The sequence below is a fragment of the Jaculus jaculus genome, chromosome 3, assembly GCF_020740685.1.
Source record: "Jaculus jaculus isolate mJacJac1 chromosome 3, mJacJac1.mat.Y.cur, whole genome shotgun sequence".
Lineage (NCBI taxonomy): Eukaryota > Metazoa > Chordata > Mammalia > Rodentia > Dipodidae > Jaculus > Jaculus jaculus.
In genome coordinates this window covers 113304341-113328866 of record NC_059104.1, presented here as the reverse complement: position 1 = coordinate 113328866, position 24526 = coordinate 113304341, and the positions used below count along the sequence as shown (strand labels likewise).

The 24526-nt window shown below is 38.6% G+C and overlaps 1 protein-coding gene across 1 annotated transcript; it reads left to right on the top strand.

Moving 5' to 3' along the window:
- Positions 1-3663: 3663 nt before the first annotated feature.
- LOC101606687 (ribosomal protein S6 kinase beta-2-like) lies at positions 3664-24179 on the top strand. Its single transcript, XM_012949521.2, is given in 5 exon segments — positions 3664-3829; positions 19768-19783; positions 22596-23395; positions 23398-23774; positions 23868-24179. Coding segments are annotated over 5 exon segments (1671 nt in total).
- The last annotated feature ends 347 nt before the right edge of the window (positions 24180-24526 follow it).

The following is a 24526-nucleotide window of genomic DNA, read 5'->3' as shown; positions in this document are numbered from 1 at the left end:
AGGTCATAGAAGGAATGGACTTAACAGATATATACAGGACATTTCATCCAAAGGCTGCAGAATATACATTCTTTTCAGCAGCACATGGAACATTCTCTAAAATAGACCATATATTAGGACATAAAGCAAATCTTAACAAATTCAGGAAAATTGAAATAATTCCTTGCATTCTATCTGACCACAATGGAATTAAACTACAAATCAGTAGCAAGAAAGGCTATAGAGCATACACAAAATCATGGAAACTAAACAATACACTACTAAATGATGAGTGGGTCAATGAAGAAATCAAAAAGGAAATCAAAAAATTTATAGAGTCAAATGATAATGAGAACACAACATACCAAAATCTCTGGGACACAATGAAGGCAGTTCTAAGAGGTAAATTTATAGCCTTAAGTGCCTATATTAAGAAATTAGAAAGGTCGCAAGTAAACGACCTAATGCTTCGCCTTAAAGCCTTGGAAAAAGAAGAACAAGGCAAACCAAAAATTAGTAGACGGGAAGAAATAATAAAGATTAGGGCAGAAATTAATGAAATAGAAACAAAAAGAACAATCCAAAGAATTAATGAAACAAAGAGTTGGTTCTTTGAAAGGATAAACAAGATTGATAAACCCTTAGCAAATCTGACCAAAAGAAAGAGAGAAGAGACACAAATTAATAAAATCAGAGATGAACAAGGCAACATCACAACAGATTCCAGAGAAATTCAAAAAATCATAGGGACATACTACAAAAGCATATACTCCACAAAGTATGAAAATCTGAAAGAAATGGATGATTTCCTTGATCTACATGACCTACCTAAATTAAATCAAAATGAGATTAATCACTTAAATGGACCTATAACAAACATGGAGATCCGAACAGTTATCAATAATCTCCCAACTAAAAAAAGCCCAGGCCCAGATGGATTCACTGCTGAATTTTACCAGACTTTTAAGGAAGACCTAACACCATTGCTTCTTAAGCTTTTCCAGGAAATAGAAAAAGAAGGAATTCTACCAAACTCCTTCTATGAGGCCAGCATCACCCTGATACCAAAACCAGGCAAAGATAGAACAAAAAAAGAAAATTACAGACCAATCTCCCTCATGAACATAGATGCAAAAATTCTCAACAAAATATTGGCAAACAGAATACAAGAGTATATCAAAAAGATCATTCACCCTGACCAAGTAGGCTTTATCCCAGAGATGCAGGGATGGTTCAACATACGCAAATCTATAAATGTAATACATTACATAAATGGGTTGAAGGACAAAAATCACATGATCATCTCATTAGATGCAGAGAAAGCATTTGACAAAATCCAACATCCCTTCATGATAAAAGTCCTACAGAGACTGGGAATAGAAGGAACATATCTCAATATAATAAAGGCTATTTATGACAAGCCTACAGCCAACATATTACTAAATGGGGAAAAACTGGAAGCTTTTCCACTAAAATCAGGAACAAGACAAGGGTGTCCACTGTTCCCACTTTTATTTAATATAGTTTTGGAAGTCTTAGCCATAGCAATAAGGCAAGAGACACACATAAAAGGGATACAAATTGGAAAGGAAGAAATCAAGTTATCATTATTTGCAGATGACATGATTCTATACATAAAGGACCCTAGAGACTCTACTAGCAAGCTGTTAGAGCTGATCAAAACCTACAGCAATGTAGCAGGATACAAAATAAATACACAGAAATCAGTAGCCTTCATATATGCTAACAACAAACACACAGAGGATGAAATCAGAGAATCACTCCCATTCAAAATTGCATCAAAAAAAAAATAAAATACCTTGGAATAAACCTAACCAAGGAAGTAAAGAATCTATACAATGAGAACTTTAAAACACTCAAGCGAGAAATTGCAGAAGACACTAGAAAGTGGAGAAACATCCCTTGTTCCTGGATTGGAAGAATCAATATTGTGAAAATGGCAATCTTACCTAAAGCAATCTACACATTTAATGCAATCCCTATCAAAATTCCAAAGGCTTTCTTCATGGAAATAGAAAAAACAATCCAAAAATTCATTTGGAATCACAAAAAACCTCGAATATCTAAAATAATACTGAGCAACAAAAAAGAGGCTGGTGGTATCACCATACCTGATTTTAACCTATACTACAGAGCCATAGTAACAAAAACAGCATGGTACTGGCACAAAAACAGACATGTAGATCAGTGGAACAGAATAGAGGACCCAGATGTAAGCCCAAGTAGCAATAGCCACCTGATATTCGATAAAAATGCCAAAAATACTCATTGGAGAAGAGACAGCCTCTTCAGCAAATGGTGTTGGGAAAACTGGATATATATCTGCAGAAGGATGAAAATAGATTCTTCTCTCTCGCCATGCACAAGAATTAAGTCCAAATGGATTAAAGACCTTAACATCAGACCGGAAACTTTGAAACTGCTAGAGGAAAAAGTAGGGGAAACCCTTCAACATATTGGTCTTGGCAAAGACTTTCTGAATACAACCCCAATTGCTCAGGCAATAAAACCACAGATTAACCACTGGGACCTAATGAAATTACAAAGATTTTGCACCGCAAAGGACACAGTGAAAAAAGCAAAGAGGCAACCTACAGAATGGGAAAAAATCTTCGCCAGCTATATATCTGATAGAGGATTAATATCTAGGATCTACAAAGAACTCAAAAAGTTAAATAATAAGGAATCAAACAAGCCAATCAAAAAATGGGCTATGGAGCTAAATAGAGAGTTCTCAAAGGAAGAAATACGAATGGCATATAAGCATCTAAAAAAATGTTCTACGTCACTAGTCATCAGGGAAATGCAGATTAAAACTACATTGAGATTCCATCTCACTCCTGTCAGATTGGCCACCATCATGAAAACAAATGATCATAAATGTTGGCGGGGATGTGGAAAAAGAGGAACCCTTCTACACTGCTGGTGGGAATGCAATCTGGTCCAGCCATTGTGGAAAACAGTGTGGAGGTTCCTAAAACACCTAAAGATTGATCTAACATATGACCCAGCTATAGCACTCCTAGGCATATATCCAAAGGACTCATCTCATTTCCTTAGAAGTACATGCTCAACCATGTTTATTGCTGCTCAATTTATAATAGCTGGGAAATGGAACCAGCCTAGATGTCCCTCAACAGATGAGTGGATAATGAAGATGTGGTACATTTATACAATGGAGTTCTACTCAGCGGTAAAGAAAAATGAAGTTATGAAATTTGCAGAAAAATGGATGGACCTGGAAAGTATTATACTAAGTCAGGTAACCCAGGCCCAGAAAGCCATGCGCCACATGTTCTCTCTCATATGTGGGTCCTAGCTACAGATGACTGGGCTTCTGAGTGAGAATGAAAATACTTAGTAGCAGAGGCCAGTAAGTTGAAAAGGAGACATAAAGGGTGGAGAAAGGAAGGGAGGAGGATACTTAATAGGTTGATATTGTATATATGTAATTACAATGATTGTAATGGGGAGGTAATATGATGGAGAATGGAATTTCAAACGGGAAAGTGTGGGGTGGGGAGGGAGGGAATTACCATGGGATATATTTTATAATCATGAAAAATGTTAATAAAAATTAAAAAAAAATCTAAACAACTTTGCATATCCCTTTTAACCCAAATTGCTCTTTTGCTTGGTTGGAGAATCTGTTTTATTCTACGGATGGTAGAGAAAACAGAGGAGACACTAGATCCATCTATAAGACATGAAGATAGCCAACTGCCCACCATAAGTCTTTCCACCTCTCCCACATCTACCACAGCCCAGAAGAATTTGCAGAATTGTCATGAATTTGCCTCTTACTGCTACCCTGACATCCAGGCCCAGGGTGATTGACAGACACTAAGAATAATCAAAACCTTTGAATCAGAAATCCAGAGGCTATAAAGAACTCCACTCTAAATCATGTTGCCAATAAGACTTCCATGGCTCAGGGAGCTTTGCAGAACAGGGAGATGAAAGATTGTAAGAGCCACAGATTGGATAGGAATACCTTGAGGCATGGCTCTTGGCTATGCCAGAGGGACTGACTGAGGTCTACATGACTCTTCAGTGATACCATAGTTTCACTGAGAAGGACCCCCAGGGTAACAGGAGTTGAAGAAGAAGAAAAAAAAAAGAACAATGAAACTGTTCCAAAATCTTGGGAACTGGAGAAGATTCTTGGGTTATTTTTCTTTGTTCTGTTTTCTAATATTGTGACAATGCTTTCAGGTAAGCTTGTACTTTAAAAGCTTAATTTTAAGTCAGAAAAAATATCCCTTTAAGAACTTCTCTGGTCTGATAGAAAATGTTTGAGATTGTTTTCAACTATCCATCCTCCCATGGATGAATGTGCATTGGAATGTTAAAAGGCCAGGCCAGGGTGCTCAAGAGGGCTGGTGTTATTAGGGATGGACTAGCTGCTCTCAAACAGTTCTTTAATATGATCAGGAATGATTTCACTTCCAAAATACTGTGCACACTAACTGATGAGTAATTAGGAGGAGAGATGGGAGGGGGTATTTTTAGCGGTCATGAAAGAAATCAAAGCAGTTTTCATTAATTGGCATCATGACATTACAGCTCTTCTTAGCAAGTGGGATCTGATGTCAAGACAATTATAGCAATTCATGAAACATGTGGAGAGAGGTGTTATCAGCCTCTGCAGAGTGGAGGAGAAAAGAGTTTTGGGAGAAACAATGACTACCAGCAGTGGTGGAGGGAAGATTTGGCCAGGCATTGGTTGAAGTCGGAAAATAGGTGACAAATGTGAGCTCAGGTCAATTATAGAGCAAAGGAAGAGCACTGGCTTATATTGCTAAAGGAACAGCAATGAGAATGTGGAGCAGTATAATCAAATGACATAAGATAAATAACACAGTTTAGGGCAACAGGTTAAGTATAAAATCCACAATCAGGGCTAATTTATAGCCTTCCATGGTCCATTCTGCAGCCACAAATAAACTAAAATATTTTCTCCATTCTTCTAGTTCATTTCTCAAAAAGCATCCAGTAAAATCTTAGTAGAGTATACATTCTTTCTTAAAATTTTCACAAGCTTAGCAGTGGTTTTATCCACAACAAATTCCTTAATGATACCTACCCATCAACTACAAGAGTGCTTCTAAAATCCTTCCTGTTGAGCAGAGGGGTGACTCACTTTTAAAACCTGCTGTGATTCCAGTTTTAGGTCTCTGTGCCACATCTTCCCACTTACAAGGATGGTTTCCATAGCCCAGGTTTGTGGGCAAAATGTCCTTAGGCCATTGCTTCCCAAACTTCAATGTGTATACAGATTATTAGAAACCAGAGGCTGGGAAGATGGCTCAGTGAGTAAAGTGCTTTCCATGTAAACACGAGGACTTGAATTTGGATCTGTAGCACCCATGTATAGTTATACGCACCTATAATCCCAGAGCTGGACGGGCAGAGTCAGGGGACCTCTAAGGCTTGATTCCTAACTTTTCAAGACTAATGCATGAGCTCTGGGTTTGGTGAGAGACCCTGCCTCAATAAGGTGGGGGGCAACTGAGGAAGACACGTGCTATTGACCTTTGACCTCTACATACATATGCACACATGTATACATGAACACACATATACACGTCAGACACAGAATTCTGTGGATCTGAGTGAAATGCAGATGACAACACAGCAGGTCTAGGCAGAGACTTGAGAGAGTACATTTCTAACATGTTCTCAGGTAATGCAGATAAGAGATCAAAACCAAGGGGACTGTCTTTGTAGGTAGTTAGTTAGGGACATAGGCCCCAAAGAACATCAACATTAGCCTGCCCTGGCTAGACAGAAGGCAACTGAAACCTGACTCATGCAGCAGTCCGACAGAGGCAGACCTCTTCTCTTTACTGCCTGGTTTTTCCTTCTTCTAGGGAAATTTTGGTGGCCCTTTCTCCTACCAGCAGGTTCTTCTCTCTGAACCAACCAACCAATCAAAGTCCCCTACGCACATCTAAGCTTAACCAACAACTCTCATCCAAACTTGATGCCAAGACAGGCTTGCCTTCAGTACATAAACATCCCAATACAGAGAGCTTGGTAGCCACTCAATTTTCCAGGATCCCTCTCCATTATGGAGAGCTTTCCTTTCCTTTCACTGTCAATGAAACTTTACTTGCCCTCCAACTGTCCTCATTCTCTCTTTATTTGTCAAAGCAGAGACAAAGAACTCCATCCTGAAAACTGGTAACACACTGATACTGCTGGTTCTTAGACAGCACTTTGATAGAACCTGAAACTATTAGAAGGCAGGGCTAGCGAAGTATCAGACACACAAACTGCTCATACTTGTTTCATTTTGTGTCATCAGTGAGCACCTCATCACCTCTCCTTCATTTGGTCCCTTGAGAGTCAAATCTACTGTTATGTTTAAAGACCAAAAGGCTCAGCTGGCTCACAGTGCAGGATTTCTAGATATACACTGGTTCAGTTAATCCAGAGACTACAAGAACTTTGTTAATGGGTGAGGCCTGCTGTTATACCTGCTTACCAAAAAAATGACCTGCATTATTTTCTGAAAGCATAACATATTATTGAATTATATATCTGTGATTACAAAAGATTGAGAAGAATGTGAACTCCAAAGGAAAATGTGTTTCTTAGCTACTTAGAATTTAGCTGACTCATTTCTTCTTTCCTTGTCTTTTTATTTTTTTAATTTTTCTGAAATACTTGCCCTGCTAACCACAAAATGGCTCTGGGATGTTCTGTTCTCAGCAGGGTGGGCCGACAAGCATTCATTCTTCTCTGTACAAAAAAATGTCCTTTCTTCCACAGATATTTATGTGAACTTTCTCTGCTGTTTTATCATCAATCCTAATGTTATCTTGCAGGAGAGTGTTTATACATTTTAATCAGCATTATCTCTAGAGAAAATGTTATCCTCTAATTAATGGTTTGAGTGATGGTGCTGTGTATAACAATGGTCTGACTATCTTATCTGTGTGTTAACTGATTGCTGCATGTGCTTTGCTTATTCAAAAGTCATGTACTTGTCATCTCCACATGATCAGCCTTGGCTTCTGAGGAGAGGCAGTACTCAGAGTACACGTGGGTCATAGGGCAGACAATTCTGCCTCATGAGCCACACTGTAGCATCAGTCCAGTGCCAGGAAGCTGGGTGCCATACTAATCCACACCACTGTATGATAGGGGTTACATTTTGTCAGGCTTTGGAGAATTGTAACAAATCAAGGAAAATCATGGCATATTCAATATATTCTGCCTCTATTGTTATTCTTCCTATCTCCCAGCCTCACCAAAGAAAACCCTCCAACTTCCAAATTGTACTGAATACTATATGCAGAAAGAATATTGAGACATAAAATGTCAGAAGGCAATACCAATTTTCCAGTGATGTGTTAAGTCATATTGGAACCTGAAGCAAAAATCAGTCATTCTGATCTCATCTTTATTTAAAATGGCATATTTTGTTCACAAATAATTTCCTTGATATTAATTTTAATTTTTAGTAATCACAGTAAAATACTTATCTTAACCACTGAGGTTTTCTTAAATGCCTGCATAAATTTTGTGTTCAAGTAAAAGTTTCATCATAGTTTCATTCATCTCATTAGAGTGGAGACAGATTATGTAGTAGCTCAGAAAAAAAGTACACTTAGGTTGGAGAGATGGTTTATTGGTTAAGACACTTCCCTGCAAAGCCAAAGGAGCCAGGTTCAATTTTCCAGTACCCATAAGCCAGATGCACAAGGTGGCACAAGCATTTGGAGTTTGTTTTAGTGGCTAGAAACCCTGACATGCCCATTTTCTCTTTCCCTCTCTCAAATAAATAAATAAAACATTGTGTTTTTTTTTTATTTAAGAAGAAAACTTATAAAGAAAAAGCTGAGTTAATGTCACTACATATTGTGACAAAAGAGTAAAAATGAGAACTGTCATTTTTTCATGAATTGGAAATGAAAGCTAACAGAATGCAGATGTTTGTGCTGGGGCTTACAGCTGCAATGAACAAAGAAAATATGTTTGGGCTGCTATGTCAGGGCTCATCAGTGTTTTTATCTAGATCATCTTTGAAAAGGAAATTCATGGGTTATTAGAACCCTCAGAGTTATTCTGTATGGCAATTTAAACCTTACCAAAGTTGAACATTTTTTGCATATGTTATAACTGTTGAGAACCAAATACGGTAGTTAAAAGTGAAAGGCCTTCTCTCAAATGCCAAGCTGTGGATGGTTTTCTGCTGAACTTTCAAACAATGAGTTTGTTCTAGAAGCTGCAGTCTCCTTTGTCTTTCACTTTCATCCTGAGATCTCTTGGCACAAGCTTAGTTAGGAAGCCAGATTTCGAGGGGAAAACAGACTTTTGACACATAGCTCATGTGACCCTCGACAGGTTCATCATTAATTTCAGAATGCCAGCTTTCTCTTACATTAACTGGCACAAGAGTGATCTGCCACATAAAACTTACTGTAGTCATTTTCCAAACTGATGCACAGGAAGTTTATATATTTATTTATTTATTTACTTATTTATTTATTTATTTATTTTTCTTAGAGAGAATATTGGTAAGCCAGGGCCTCTTGACACTACAAACAAACTCCAAATGCATGCACCGCATGTATACCAAGGAGTAAAAGCCATGCCAGTAGGCTTTATAAGCAAACACATTTAACTGCTTCCACCTCCCCAGCCCACAGGAAATTGCTTTATAAAACATGCAAGACCACCTTCATTAAATGAGTTGGCCATGAATTTACCAAGGTGTACGCAGAACACTCATCTAGACATCACCATAGGTAGTAAATTGAACTTAAGGAATGCATTATTTTGCATTAAGTATATAAGGCTATATGTTCCATCCCTCGCTACCTATGTTCATATACAGATGGGCCCAATCAAGTCCTGTCCATCCGTACATGGCATTAGTATGGTGACCACGCCTCCCCTTCTGTTGCTTGTATTATGCCATTCCCTCCTCCCTGATTCATTTGTCTCTACTCTATCCACATGCTCCCAGTCCTCATTGCATCTTATGTATTTCTCAACTTAAAAGCCAAAAAAGTTACTTTTAAATATAAATCACTCTTTTGCTCAAAAACCTGCCAGTGGTTTGCCCTCACAGTATAACAACCAAGTCTCTTACAATGGGCTCAGCCAGCTTCTAGACCGTACCTGTATTATTTCTCCATATTCATTTTCCATCATCTTCCACTTATTTCTTATATTTCTGTCACCATGCTGGCCCCTTTACTATTCTCTGCCTCTTTATTGCTTTAGGATTAATTAACTTCCTCAGTTTACTCATATGGTGGGCAAAATGATAGTAACACCTTTACTGAATTATGTGAGGATTAAAATTTAGAATATTGGAAGAATAGTATACCATTCTAAATAGAATACCAATTACAGTGTTGAATTGTTATTATATCACAACCATTTTTTATTATTCTCATGTGGTCTTTTCCAGAGCATCTGATTTGCTTCTGAACTGATGATAATATCAGAAAGGATACTACTTTTTCTTTTATTCCTATGTGACATTCTTAAGACTCCAGCTCAAAGAAACAGAACTCAGGAATTCCAATACCATAGAATTTTCCTGGTCCTTGCTGCTATTTCTTGAGCATTTCAGTTTCCTCTGAATTCATCTTCCCTTATCCTTTCTTTGGAGAACATTGTTTTCTTTTTCCATTATCTCTTGTAGTTTTTTATCTTCATTTCAGTTTAATATGATTTTCTATTTTTCCTTCTTGTTCATAATCTAATCCCTGCTCCCATGTTTGGTACCCTACCCTCTAATCTCTGTCTTTAATTCTTTTTACAGCTATTCATAATTTCTTCTTTGCTTTCTCTTGTGGGAGTAAGGGCATATTTATTTATATGTACTGTAAATCCTGTGTCTTGATATTGGAAAATTGGGTTTCTGGCAATATTAAAACTAGAGTAATTCCCTGAAAGAATGCACAACAGGGTTGAAAGGGATCCTATAGGCGCTTTGGCTTACGGCAGTGATGTAGTCACAAAGGAAACAAAAACTCACCTGGTTAAGGGCACTGAATCTGAGTGAATTTAGCCACAAGGATGTCTTTCACTAGGAACTCCAACCTAGAAGTCTTGCAGTTTCTCAGTCTAGGAAGTAGGCGCTCAGCCAGGATGTGGTGTTAAGTATCCCCAAGAGTGGGTTCTGCAGTATAACCAATGTTGTGCTAGCTCATACAGTCTGCGAACACTGAGCCTATACTTTTAAATAGGAAGGGGACAGCTAATTTATTCCACTTTGATCTGTGAAAGAACTTAAGTAGAATAATTGTGATGCTCAAATCTGCATTTGCTTTTTCTTCCAATTTGTGAAACAATTTAAGTTGAATAATTGTAATGCTAAAATCTGCATTTGATGTTTTCCTTGAGATTAAGGACTATGTTCTTGCTGCTTTGGTTCAAATCACTGAGTCAAACATGTGGTTTCTCTTCTGACAATGAGAAATGTGATTGGAAACTTTATGGAAAGGCTTAACCCAAAGTGAATGCTAGTAACCCCACTGAAGAGGGCCCTTAGTGGGATGGCGGCAAAGAGGACTCATAATTTGTCCAAACAACAGTTTCTAATTAATAAATCTATAGGTTTTTAAAAATCAGGTATTTGTTATCTTACACTTTTGCTGAGATACCAAGTGGCTGATTTCTCTCTTTCTGCTCAGGGCCTTTTAAAGTTGAAGACAAGGTGTCATCTAACTAAATTCTCCTGTAGAGATGAGACTATTAAAGATGGCAAATTCATCTCTCAGCAACTAGAGGCCACTCTTCAAGTCCTTAATTTGGTTCCTTTTATGTTCAAAACCAAGCATGAAGTCCTCTCATGTAATATCCTTTTCAGTTTCATTTTTGTGACATGAGAAAAGGAACACCTGACTTGGCCAAGCCTTCCAGAGTCTCCCAGGTACAAAGTCAACTGCCTAGAAACTTACCACTGAACTGGCATAGCATCTTCTTCACAGGCCTGCCTCCACTGGCAGGCGAGGGAGATCCCAGCGGAAGTATACTGTGGCAGGAATCTCAGCAGCCATCTTAGATTATGCCTGCAGCAGTTTCAGTGAAATGATTTCTGTTTTTGTTGGAAATGGAGCATAAAGTAGATCTCCTGGTGTAGTACTTCTAGACAAAAGGAATTTCAAGTAATATGGTGTAGCTTTCTATAGATATCAACCATGTACTTAACAGGCTCTTGTGCAGTCTGGACACCTGGGAAAGGTAGGAGGATTAGGAGTCAGTAGCAGGAAGAGACATGAATGGAGACTTTATGGTGACCCAGCAATCATATATGTAGTATCATTTTGTTTGGCAGAAAATTGAGAAAACATTTAAATCAGAAAAGATAGTTATAGGACTAACTGTAAGGGAGGATGAAGCCAGGTGTTAAAACAAAATAGTTAAAACTAAAATTGTCAGGGAGTTATCTGGTCTCTCTGTTGGCCATTTGTCTCAACTAGGATGAATTCCCTTTACTTGTGATGCTTCAGTGGTAACTGAAGCCAAGAGGGTGAGAAGTGCTGAATTCATCCTTCCCTGCCCTGGGATTCTGTGCCTAGGGAGGTAACCTGCCTATGTAAATCAGTGCTTACCACAGGATCCACAACACTGAGCTGCGGCTATGAGAAAGAATACGGTCACATCAGGATCTGTGACTGACTAAGTCCAGTTAATATAAACACTGGAGCCTGTGTGCTGCCAGCATTGCTTCTGGCAAGAACAACAGAAAGAAGAAAGGGTTGTAATAGGATAACAATAAAATGACTTCTGCTCCTCTCCTCTGCCTCCACCCACGGAGTCCCATTTGGTGATGTGAGGACGTGGATTGCTTGCACCTTGGATGTTTTGCTTTCTTGTCATTATTGCACTGAACCTTCCCAATCATGCACAAAGCTCTCTGCTCAGGAGATTAAGGGTCTAAAGCCAAAATGCTTAACCAACTTGAAATCTATTTGTTGCATTCATTGCTGTTTTCCTCACTGAACTGTGAGACATGAATTTAGCAATAGAATCTTAATTCCCTTGCTTATTACAAAATATCTCTAATTTCTTGATGTGTTCAAGAGCCTGAGCAGTGTTATCACCGCTGTAGACTATTTATGCATACTTCTTTCCTCATTTCCTTTTGTATCTGGGAGTTTTGATTTGAAACAGAAGTTGTTCTTATTATTGTCAGTTTCTCTGGCTGATATGTTTTTCTCTTCAAAAGCTTTTAATGTATGTCATTTTAACTTAATGGCCAAGTTATATTGTTATAGCTTTTCTTAACACTTCAGATAAAACCCAGCCAAACAGCTGCCATTAATTAGAAAAAGAATACATGTAGCAGAAGGAACAAAACAGCTATGTTCTTGGTTCTAGTGAAGTACATGGTTATATCTCACCATTAAAAATTCAAGATCTGGGATTGAACTTCAAGAATAATTTCTAACTTATTGACCTACTTAGGGAGCTAAAAAGTTATCCTAGAAAATATATTTTCCTTTAAGTAACCTCTTAACAGGTAAAGAAAATACAGAAATGTTAAAAACATGAGACTCACTAAAATGTGACACAAAAATCAAGGTTCTGATTAAGTAATCCAACATCGCAAGAGGGGTCAAGAGTACCCGATAATAATGGCTAGATATTCTGAGAATATATTTTGTGACAGAGTGCCCAAGAAGAATATAATACATGTTAATAGCATTTATTTGAGTCTATAACATTTCTTATTAGATCTCACATAAGGGAGAAAGGTGAAAAGTATTTGATAGTTGATGGTATCAAGCACATTGTGAGGCCATAATTCATTAATTTCTTAATCATACTTTTTTGTTTGTTTCTCATCTGTGAAATTAAGGAATGAACCTATGACCTCACACTTGTTAGGCAAGTGATCTACCATTGAATTATATCCTCAATCTTTGCACATCAGTTCTATAATGGGATAATGTATCTAAGTTTTATGGATAATCTTTAGGCGCCTCAAAAAGTCGTTAAGTGCCTTGCTACTTGGTATAAGAAATTTTCCTCAAATTTAAGAATTCCATATGACATTTTCTCTAAGAATTTCAAATGGCCTTTTCTGCTTCATCAGATACTTTGGTCTGAAATTTGGCAAGAGTGTGGCTAGATGATTCTTAATTGGAGACTTTTTTGCTAATAGTGGCCAATGTCAATAGGTTTTCCATCCATTGAGGGATGCATAGGGCTGGACTTCCTAGACAGCTCACTCACATTACTAGCAGATGATGCAGGTTGCCTACTGGGTGTGATCAAGGAATTTTCAGCAAGAACAATTGCCTATGGTGGCCTCGGGATAGATAGTCTTCTCATGTGATGACCAGTTCCTCCCAGAGTGAATGTTGCATAGGGCCAGGTAAAAATTACATGTTCCTCAGATGAGTTTGGAAGCATATTAGCTTCACTTTTGCCATACTATAAGGGTTGAAGAGATGGACATCTGTGTGAAACTGTCCTTTCGGAAGACATGAAGACATCACTGTTCATCCTAGCTAGGGCTCAGACAACAGACCAAAGCATGCTTATACCAAAACCAGTTTTGGTGAACCAACGAGTTCATTGATATTACTTACAGAGAAGGGTTAGGGGTTGCTTATAGGACTGAGGATGACTCAAAGGCAGCTATATCACAGAAAATCTCATTCCAGTAGAAGGGTGACTCATGGAAGTTGCATATCTGGAGCATACTGCACAAATTGCAGGCAGCTTGGCAATCAAGAGAGTCACTTCCCAAGCAGTTGGTTTTTATATAACCTTAGAGAGTGTCTTGCAACCTTTTCCCAGACTTGATATCTTGAGTCTCCAAAGCTTCCTTCCTCCACACTTAGAGACAATGTTTGAATTCAGACTAACATTTTACCAGGAATGGTAAGATGTCAAAATATTTGAGTATCCTGTCTAACTTGCTCAGAACAAAACAAAAAGTCCCATGAAAGTTTATAGTTAATAGCAAAAGTTTTAGTAAGAACTCAGAGTGTGTTTTGATGGATGTGTTTTACTTGAATATGATGAAGCTTAGTGCCAATAAGACCATTAATAAAAGCACCTACATTTGTGGGTGCATTGTAAAAGAGGCAAGATGAATCTTAGTTAAGAGTGTCACCAGGTCTCACAGCAGGGGCTTTTCTTTAAACCACTGTGCATCTGATTCTTCTCACAGGATGGCTGCTTTGCATCTGGTGAAGAACATTCCATTCACAATACTTCCACTTTCAGCCCAACTACACAAAATATAACACTCCCACTCCTTGGTTCCAGTTTGATATATTGCAAAGACTTATTTTACCTTCCCATTTTTGTCATATATACAAAACCAATATGAAGGGGGCAGTTTGAAATATGTGGGTACAACAATCTGTACTGGAAGATTGAGATGCAAAAGGAATAGGAAGGAAAGAGTGAAATATGCACAGTATGTGGAATAATGAGAATTTATAGTCAAGCTTGACCTAAGAACTCTTTGCCTGAACATTTTTTTCCTTAATATTTTGTGAAATTTCTGGAAGAAATCAGTTTTTCCTCCCAGAAAGCCTGTGCTGTTAACCAAATGCACAGGAAAATGAAGGGCTACTTTATTTAGCTGGGAGTAAGAGAACAGAAATCAGTGCACACACACACACACACACACACATGAAACATACACATCTTCATCTGCATATCACTAATAAAGTATTTTCACATGACTATCTTATGTTATCCTCTGTGACAGAGACAGCTAAGTACTATAGGGCAAGCTTGATCTTCATTTTGCAGATTAGAAATCTGTGAAAAAGTTTAAGTGACTTCATCCTAGTCACATAGGCAACAAATGCTAAGGTGAAGATTTAAGGTGAGGACTCAGACTTCCCTCCCAGTCCAGTATACTTTCTATGACATTGCAGGTGCTCTTGATATAAACTTTTAGTCAGTTTGATGGCTTCATGGATACAAAGGTCTCCTTCACTGAACATGTCATATTTTGGTTTCTATTGGTTAAATCACATCTTACAGATTGTGGATGAAGTTTATAAAAGTAGATTTCTCTTGCCCAAATGACCCTTACTAAATGTAACATCATCTCCCATAGATATTGCATGTCTTCCCATCTCACACACAACAGGTTCTCATCTACTTAGCAAGGTTCACAAAGGCTTTATACCAATTGGTAAGTTTGTGCTCTTATCCTTATGGGATCTCTTGAAGGAGACATCCACCTAATATAAACTTTCAGAAGAACCTCAGGGGCTTCTTTGCATGGCCTGCCTATCTTCTAGCTCTCCTGCCCATTAAAAAGCCTCTGTGTGGGTCCAGAATGGAAGGCAAGAAATTAATGTTTATAGCTAACTTCTGTGCTTTCTTGCCTGTCTGTGGCTTACCTTACCTTATCATCTGTTTTTTTTTTTTTTTTTCTTTCATTTAACCAAAATGATAAATTGTGTGCTGGGTGTCTTCTGTCTGAAATGGAAGCCTAACTAATGATGAGACAGAACACAGACAAAGGGATGACAAGTGTGTGGAGGCCAGCTTCTTTTATATCTCACAGAAGAGGAAAGGCGAGAAAGGAGGAGAGAAAGGAAGGCTGCCTGGCTTTCTATCTTTCCTTTTTGTTATTCAAAAATGGTAAAGTCAAGGTTCAAGATGAGAGAGAAGTCTGATGGAGAGACTCTGGTTAGAATCATGCATTCCTAAGCTATGTGCAAGTGTGTGGGGGTAACAATCCTGTAGACATTTTGTGAGTTGATCTTACCAGATTTTTATGCTTTATGGGCCAACAAATAGCTAGAAATAAAACAAGTCATTTTACTTTTGAATGTCCAATTTGCAGTTGCTTCTGAAACTGGAAGCAAATGGATTTAGAGCAGAAGAATAAAGCAAGGAGAGATGCAACATTTTTGATCTATGAAGCATTTATGAATAGACACCCAAGACTTCAGCAGAGAGTCCTGAGTGCTTTGCACATTTTATTGAAATCATGTTTAGTTGTGTGGCTCACAAGTGTTCAAATATATGAATCACCAAATGCAAGATATTTGCCTCATTCTCAGGAGTACCAGATTTGGTCAATTATGTTGCACAGTAAATTGAGGCCTCACCGTGGGCTGACTTTAAAAGTTAACTGTAGCTCTGGAGGTTAGGTATGGTTGTCTCAAGGTGGCACAGGAGATTCTTGGGTCCTTGGTTAAAATTCAAATCTAGAGGTTGGCATAACTTTCTGAGTCCTCACCTTAAATCTTCACCTTAGAATTTGTTGCCTATGTGAGTAGGATGAAGTCACTTAAACTTTCTCACAGATTTCTAATCTACAAAATGAAGATCAAGCTTGCCCTATAGTACTTAGCTGTCTTTGACTTAGAGGATAACATAAGATAATCATGTGAAAATACTTTGTTAGTGATATGCAGATGAAGATGTGTATGTTTCCTGTGTGTATTTCTTATTAGAAAAAGCCTCTGAAAACACAACCTGCTTAGAAAATGCATGGAATAATTTATGACCAGTTTCATTTGTATAGGCAGTACAATATTCAGTGTAATATTAGAGCTCATGCATGGTTTTGCCTTTGAAAAAATTCTTAAAATTATGTGATGGGTGGTAACTTTGATATAGAAAACTAGCATTAAAGGTGTCATTAGTGCAAGTAAGATTGTGCTTGTTTATATCAATTTATGGATATCCATAAAATTTTAACATATGCCTATCACCTAGAATATCTGAAAATTTTTCTTTTGGGATACCAAATCCAAGTCTCCCTTTCTTTCTTTCTTTCTTTACATATATGTGTAGAGCATGTATATAGTAGTGTGTATGTGTTATGTGTGGTATATTCACATGTGTGTGCAGATGTGTATGCTACATGCATGTGTATGTGATGGACAGAAGAGAAGGTCAGGCATTCCAGTCACTCTTATTGTTCATCTGTGTACTTCCATGAGATGGGGTCCCTCTCCCTCAAACCACAACTGCCATCATTGAGCCCGACTGATTCTCCACTCTCTTTTTCTCCCCTTAACTTCCACATACTGGAGTTATAGACACCAGCTTTTTTTTTTTTTTTTTTTTTTTTTTTTAAGTCATGAGTTCTCTAGAGTCAAACTTGGTGGTCTCTGGCCTGAAAGGCCCTCATGCTTAAGCTTCTAACCACCTAGCCATCTCCTCCCTCCCTAAGTCTCCTTTTCTGCATGCACTTTCTTTCACCTGTTACTTCAGGTTCATCCTTCCATTGAGAAGAAAATATTCCAATAACACTGATAGACAGGGTTGGGGAGATGGAACAGACAGTAAAGTGTTTGCCATGCAAGCATGAGAGCCTGACTTCATATCCTATCCCCGACACTCAAATCAAAACAGGTTATGGAGGTATGTGCCTATAATCCTATAATATATTATAATATCAGTGCTGAGGGTATGAAGACAGGAGGATTCCTGGTATTTGCTGGATAGCCAGCCCAGCTGAATGACTAAACTCTGGGTTCAGTGACAAACTCTATCTTAAAAAATTAAGTGAGGGGGGATAGGATATGGCTCAGCAGTTAAGAGCATTTACCATTAAGTGCCTGGGGAGGGTCAGATACAATTTGTATACAATAGTATACAAGAACACATGACCAAGATGGGTGTTGTCACACATGTTTGTAACACCGGTACATGAAGAAAGGACATGAGAATCACTGTAGATTACTACCTGAAAACAGCAGAACCAGGTTGAGGGAGAAACTTATCTTAAGGAAATACATGGTTGAGTGATAGAGAAGGACACCTGTAGTTCTCCTTTTCCTACCATATGTACACGTATCTGCACACTTTTGTATACAACACACATAACAACACACGTACTGTACACACACACACACACACACAATTAGTAGACAGTAATTGAGGAAAATAATCAACATAAACCTCTCTTCTCCATATACACCTGCAAATACATGTGTGCTTATACATATATGGCTTTGTATACACACTTACATAGGAAACACACACACGCATGCCCATGTAAAACAACCCTTGATGCACACACAGATGTGATAATGGTGGTGATGATGGTGGTGGTATTTATGGTTTATTCAGTGACCACTGTTTACTTATTTAATTTGTGTTTTTTGAAGGCCAGGCCAGGTTTTCACACTATTCCTAGTAATCTTTTGAATTGTTATTGCTATTTCCTAGTCTATGGATGATAAAGTCAGCACTTCTTATTTGGAATAACCTTTAAAAAGTTTCACATCTGGTGAAAGAAAGGGCTAAATGGGATGATGGAGGGTCAAGAAAGGAAGGGTAATTAGCTGGGAATATGAAAAAATGCATTATATACTAGTATGCAAATGACCTTATATATTCCAGTACAACAATGTAGAACTAATATAGTGCTGAAATTCAGTCAATTCATTGAACTACCAAGTTTGGGTTTTTTTTGTTATTCCAATAAACAGAATATTGGAGTGATAAATTATTGTATCATCTTTTGTCACCATACATTTATTTCAAAAGACGAAGAGCAGAAAAAGCAGTGCTACAGAGCAGGTTTTTTACAGAATAAAAATCAGTGTTTCCTAGCATGAACAAGTGGATGGTGTAGAGAATGTTTGATGTCCCTGAGAAATGGCTTCCTAGAATCTCCTGAGCCAGAATAATATCCTGCAGAGAAATAATCTGTCCTTTCTGTGACTGAATTAGGAAGCAGGGGTTCTGAAATAGCAGTAGCAGTTTTGCTAGTACCTGGTCTAGGCTTTGAGTTTCTCACCTATAAAATGAGAAAGGAGGCATGATAATCCTCTGGGCTTATTCATTCTCACCTCCCTTTTTTGTAATGATGACTCTGTTGAATGCTTATAACAAATAGACTTTATGGATATGGTAAACTCCAAATCCAAGTTGTCTTTTTCTTTACAACTCCATGTTTGTTGAGTCCCATTTAAGTTTTCCCTGAGGTGAAAGACATCCTGTAAAACACAATCTAGGCAATTTCTCAGTGAATATCATTATGACACTGTAATTTATCTGACTCTAATTTATCTGCCAAACTACTTTCCTAGGACTTGGTAGTAAAGACTTAATGCTATTCCTGGGCCATTTCATGTTCAAAGTTCTTACTGAAACATTTAACTAATCTTCAAAATGTCACTAAGGTGGCCAAAATCCCAGTGCTGTCACTCCTCTTGCTTTCTTCTCATTTTTCCTTGTCAGTCATGTTCTTAGAATGTTGACATTAGAGGAGACCTGGCAGGTTACTGAGCTGAATCTCATACACATTCTTGGCAAGTGTTTATCTAGTATAAGGAATGATTTTTAAGGTGTCTTTCTACCCCAAGGGCTAAGATTTTGTCTCATGTGTCTGGAAACTGTTATTGAACCCAATCAGAATCAAAGCAGTGTAATGTAGACAAAACAAATCCCTACATAGCTGCTCTTGATTAAATACTTAAGCAAGCTGGGCCCATCAGAGTAACCAAGGAGTAACTAGAAGGGAACAACTAGATTATTCATCTGGAATATTGGTGAATTTACTGGAGAACCCTGGAATAGGTGTTAAGTCTATTTGTGTGTGAGCTAATCACCAGATAAGGAAATAGGAAGCACATAGACAAGAAGGAACAGATGTGCGAGATGAAGAACATAATAATCCTTGTATTTCCAGCCACCTTCCATGACTAGTTCTAGTCCCTGTCTGAACCCAGGCATTTTGAGTCAAATTATCATCTTTAGTAACACTTCCAGCCTATTCTGGGGCAAGTGTAGTAATAAAGAGTTCAGAATTATTCTTACTCTCTTTATGCTTTTTTTTTTCTTTCTTAGTATCCCTAGATCCAAAGTAAGACTTCAGACTCTGTTTTAAATATTTCATTTCTCTAACTAGGATATATGGAAGAAGAGATAAGGAAGTGATAGTATTTTTCTATACTATTACTAGCTTTTATTAAATTCATTTCTTGTAGACTATGAAAGAATTATGCCTACACCTTGTAGTAACATAAACAAAAAGACAACTACATAAGGTCATAGCCTAACTGATTTTCATGTATCCATATACACAGAAAGAATGAAAACTTTATTATAACGGAAACTAGAATTTTCTTTTGGTTTCCAGGATTGTGTTTTGTTTTTCTACTTAATAACATCATTTCTTAAGTTTTCAGGTTGTGTCAAATCATATTATGGGCTGTCAGGCAAAATCAGAAGGAATATGTAAGCATAAAGAGTACACCATTTGCCTGGCATGGTGGCGCACACCTTTAATCCCAGGACTTGGGAGGCAGAGGTAAGAGGATTGCCGTGAGTTCGAGGCTACCCTGAGAATACAGAGTTAATTCCAGGTCAGCCTGAACTAGAGTAAGACCCTAACTTGGAAAACCTAAAAAAAAAAAGGAAAACACAACAACAAAAAAGAATAAATACACCATTGTAAATGACCCTTTCTAGAGTCTCCTTCTTAGTACAATTTGGAAATGGCTATCAATAAAGTCTTAAGAACAATATTTCAATTGGTTGGAATGATACCTTACCAGAATTTTGGAAGTGTAGTGCTGACACTACATGTTATTGAGACCCACTAAACCAAATAAATCAAAAAGCAGTTATGCAGTTATATCTTTTAACTCAGCAATAATTGTAACCAAGAAAAAAAGTCTGTGTAACAGCAACCTACCTTCCATTTAATATAATAATATTTTACTACAAAGCTATTCCACAATGTTGGCAAGGATGGCTATTGTGTCAGATATATACTCGTCAGTTTAGAGACACAAATTATATGATAGGGAATGTGACACCTCCGAACAAACCAGACATCTAGAAATAGATCCCTCATTGAATCAAAACTGACATGCTTAAAAAGACATTCAAAATAGTAATCCTATGGAAACTCGAGGAAATACAAGCAATGATAACACAAAAATATGAGAAAAAATATAAATAATTTAAAAATTATATACTAATTCAGATTAGTATGTAATTAAAATTACTACAAAATAGCACACGTAAAATTATTATATATGTTATATATATGAAAATAGTATATAATTAAATAAATTAATATGTACTTAAGATACTATATGATTAACAGATATTTATAATAGTATGTAACTAAATAAAATTAGTATATAATTATAATAGTCCATAATAAATAAAGTTAGTATACACTTAAAATAGTATATAATTAAATAAAATTAGTATATAATTATTAGTAATAATAAATTTACCAATAAAATAACTAATTAAAATTCTTAGCCAGGCGTGGTGGTGCACACCTTTAATCCCAGCACAGGGAGGTAGAGGTAGGAGGATCACTGCGAGTTCAAGGACATCCTGAGGCTCCATAGTGAATTCCAGGTCCGCCTGGGCTAGAGTGAGACCCTACCTCAAAAAAACAAAAAGAAAAAAAAATCTTGGAACTAAGCCATGCATGGTGGAGCACACTTTAATCCTAGCACTCTAGAGGCTGAGATAGGAGTTTCACTGTGAGCTTGAGGCCAGCCTAAAACTAATTCCAGGTCAGCCTGGGCTAGAGCAAGGACCTACCTTGTAAAACAACAACAACAAAAACTTGGAAGTAAAATTTTTAAACAATGAAATTAAAAACATAATTAAGAACTTCCACGATAGATTAAGATAAGTAAAAAAAAAAAAAAGTAATTTCTGAGATTGAGAACAAGTGTTTTTTTGAAAAGAAAGATTTTATTTTTATTAATTTACTTACTAGAGAGAGGGAGAGACAGTGAGAATGGGCACACCAGGGTCTCTATTGCAAAGGAACTCCAGATGCATGCACCACCATGTGTATCTGGCTTATGTGGGACCTGGCGACTCAAACCCGGGTCCTTCGGTTTCGCAGGCATGTGTCTGAACTGCTAAGCCACCTCTCCAGCCTGAGAATATGTGTTTTGAATAAACACACTTAGGCAACAAAAAAATGAAAAGAAAAGATAGGACGGAAATGACCATAGCAGACAGAGGAGGAGGAGGAGGAAGAGAAAATAAGAAAAGAGAATTAATAAACTTTTTAATGAAACATATTAGAATATTCAGTGCGTAAATATTTGCAGAAGGAGAAGAAACAGGGAAAAACATTAGATATCCTTTTCATGAAATTAAAGCTGGACGTTGCCCAAATTCTTCAAAGAGATTTGGACATGAGATTTGAGAAACTCAAATATTCCCAAGTAGTATGGGCCAAATTACTTTAGACAGTGGTATATTAAAGTCAAAATGGCAAGAAAAATGAAAGTCAAACAAATAATTACAAAATTAGCAAGGGAAAACTATCAAGTCACACAAAGGTGAATGGATTTTAGCTATCTGAGGACCAAAAAATAATCGTTATCTATTCAAAGTCCTGAAAAAACTCTATCAACCTAGAAGCTCTATAAATATGCTTTATAAATGAAGGTCAAGCAATATTTCCAAGATAAGCAGAAACTGACGGAACTCATTACCATCAGATACATCCTACTAGAAATAGGCAAACAAATCCTACGCCAGGAACAAGGGAATAATTATTGTTATGAAAACCCATGAATATGCTAAACTTACTGAAATAACAGATTAAGGAGAAAAAAGAAAAATAACCTTTATAATGAAAACAAAACAAAACAAAAAAAAAAAAAAACAAAAAAAAACCGAGTCAGAGCAAGGCCAGCTGCTGGCCACGTGGTCCGTTGGGCCGGTGGGGCCACAGCAGCCGTATTCGATCAAGATTCGGAGACCGAGGAAGGCAACGAAGGGTGGGGGTGAGTCGGAGTTTTGTCCCCCCTTGCCGAGTTGAGGGCTGCTGGACCGGAGCTGGTGGGACGCTACGAGGAGGTGGAGCTGACGGAGAGCAACGTGAACCTGGGCCCTGAGCGCATTGGGCCCCACTGCTTTGAGCTACTGAGTGGGCTGTGCAAAGGGGGCTATGGCAAGGTGTTCCAGGTGCGAAAGATGCAAGGCACCAACTTGGGCAAAATCAATGCTATGAAAGTCCTGAGGAAGGTCAAGATCGTGTGCAATGGCAAGGACACAGCACACACTTGGGCTGAGCGGAATATTCTAGAATCTGTGAAGCATCCCTTCATTGTGGAACTAGCCTACGCTTTTCTGACAGGCGGCAAACTCTACCTCATCCTGGAGTGCCTCAGTGGTGGTCAGCTCTTCATGCATCTGGAGCGAGAGGGCATCTTCCTGGAAGACACCGCTTGTTTCTACCTGGCTGAAATCACACTGGCCCTGGGTCATCTCCACTCCCAAGGCATCATCTACCGGGACCTCAAGCCTGAGAACATCATGCTTAACAATCAGGGCCACATCAAACTGACAGACTTTGGACTGTGTAGAGAGTCCATTCATGAGGGCACTTTTATTCATACCTTCTGCGGCACCATTGAGTACAGGGCCCCTGAAATTCTGATGCGCAGTGGCCACAACCGAGCAGCAGACTGGTGGAGCCTGGGGTCCTGAAGTACGACATGCTCACTGGATCGCCCCCCTTCCCTGCAGAGAACCGGAAGAAAACCATGGATAAGATCGTCAAGGGGAAGCTTGTGCCACCCCCCTACCTCACGCCAGATGCACCGGACCTTGCCAAAAAGTTTCTGAAGAGAAATCCCATGCAACGAATTGGGGGTGGCCCAGAGAATGCCGCTGAGGTGCAGAGGCACCCCTTCTTCCAGCACATCAACTGGGATGACCTTCTGGCCCGCCATGTGGACCCTCTCTTCAGATCGAGCCTGCAATCAGAAGAGGATGTGAGCCAGCTGGACACCCACTTCACACGGCAGACACCAGTGGACAGTCCAGATGACACGGATCTTAGTGAGAGTGCAAGCCAGGCCTTCCTGGGCTTCACACACGTGGCACCCTCTGTCCTGGACAGCATTAGGGAGGGCATCTCCTTTTCGGCTCTTAGTGAGAGTGCAAACCAGGCCTTCTTGGGCTTCACATATGTGGCACCCTCTGTCCTGGACAGCATTAAGGAGGGCTTCTCCTTCCAGCCTAAACTGTGCTCCTCCTGGCACCTCAACAGCAGCCCCGGCACTCCCATCAGCCCTCTCAAGTTCTCCCCCTTTGAGGAGTTCCGGCCTAGCCCTGGCCCAGCAGAGCCCATGGAGCCACCTCTACCTCCACTCCTGCCACCACCGTCACCACCTCCACCCTCAAGCACTGCCCTCCTTCCCATCCGTCCTCCCTCCGGGACCAAGAAGCCCACGTGGGGCCATGGGCGCCCTGGGTTCTAGGAGGATGGGCAGCTGGCCGTGAGGATCTGGATATGTTTGGAGGTTGAAAGTGTATCTTTGTCGGAAGTAGCTAAGCCTTAGAACCACAGGCATGGAAGGCTGCTACTGTTGGCAGGGGTCTCCACCACCCACCTCAATAGGAGGCACTTGGCCTTCAGCTACACCTTTACCAAATTAAAGGACTGAATCATGGCAAAAGAAAAAAGAAAAAAAAAACAAGGTAAAAAAAGAAAAAAATGAAAAACCCCACGAAGTAAAATAGAAAATTTAAAAAATGGAAAAAAACAAGAAGTATACAAAACAAGGGTAATGCAAAATTTAAAAACGTCGGAAGAAACTTCATATTC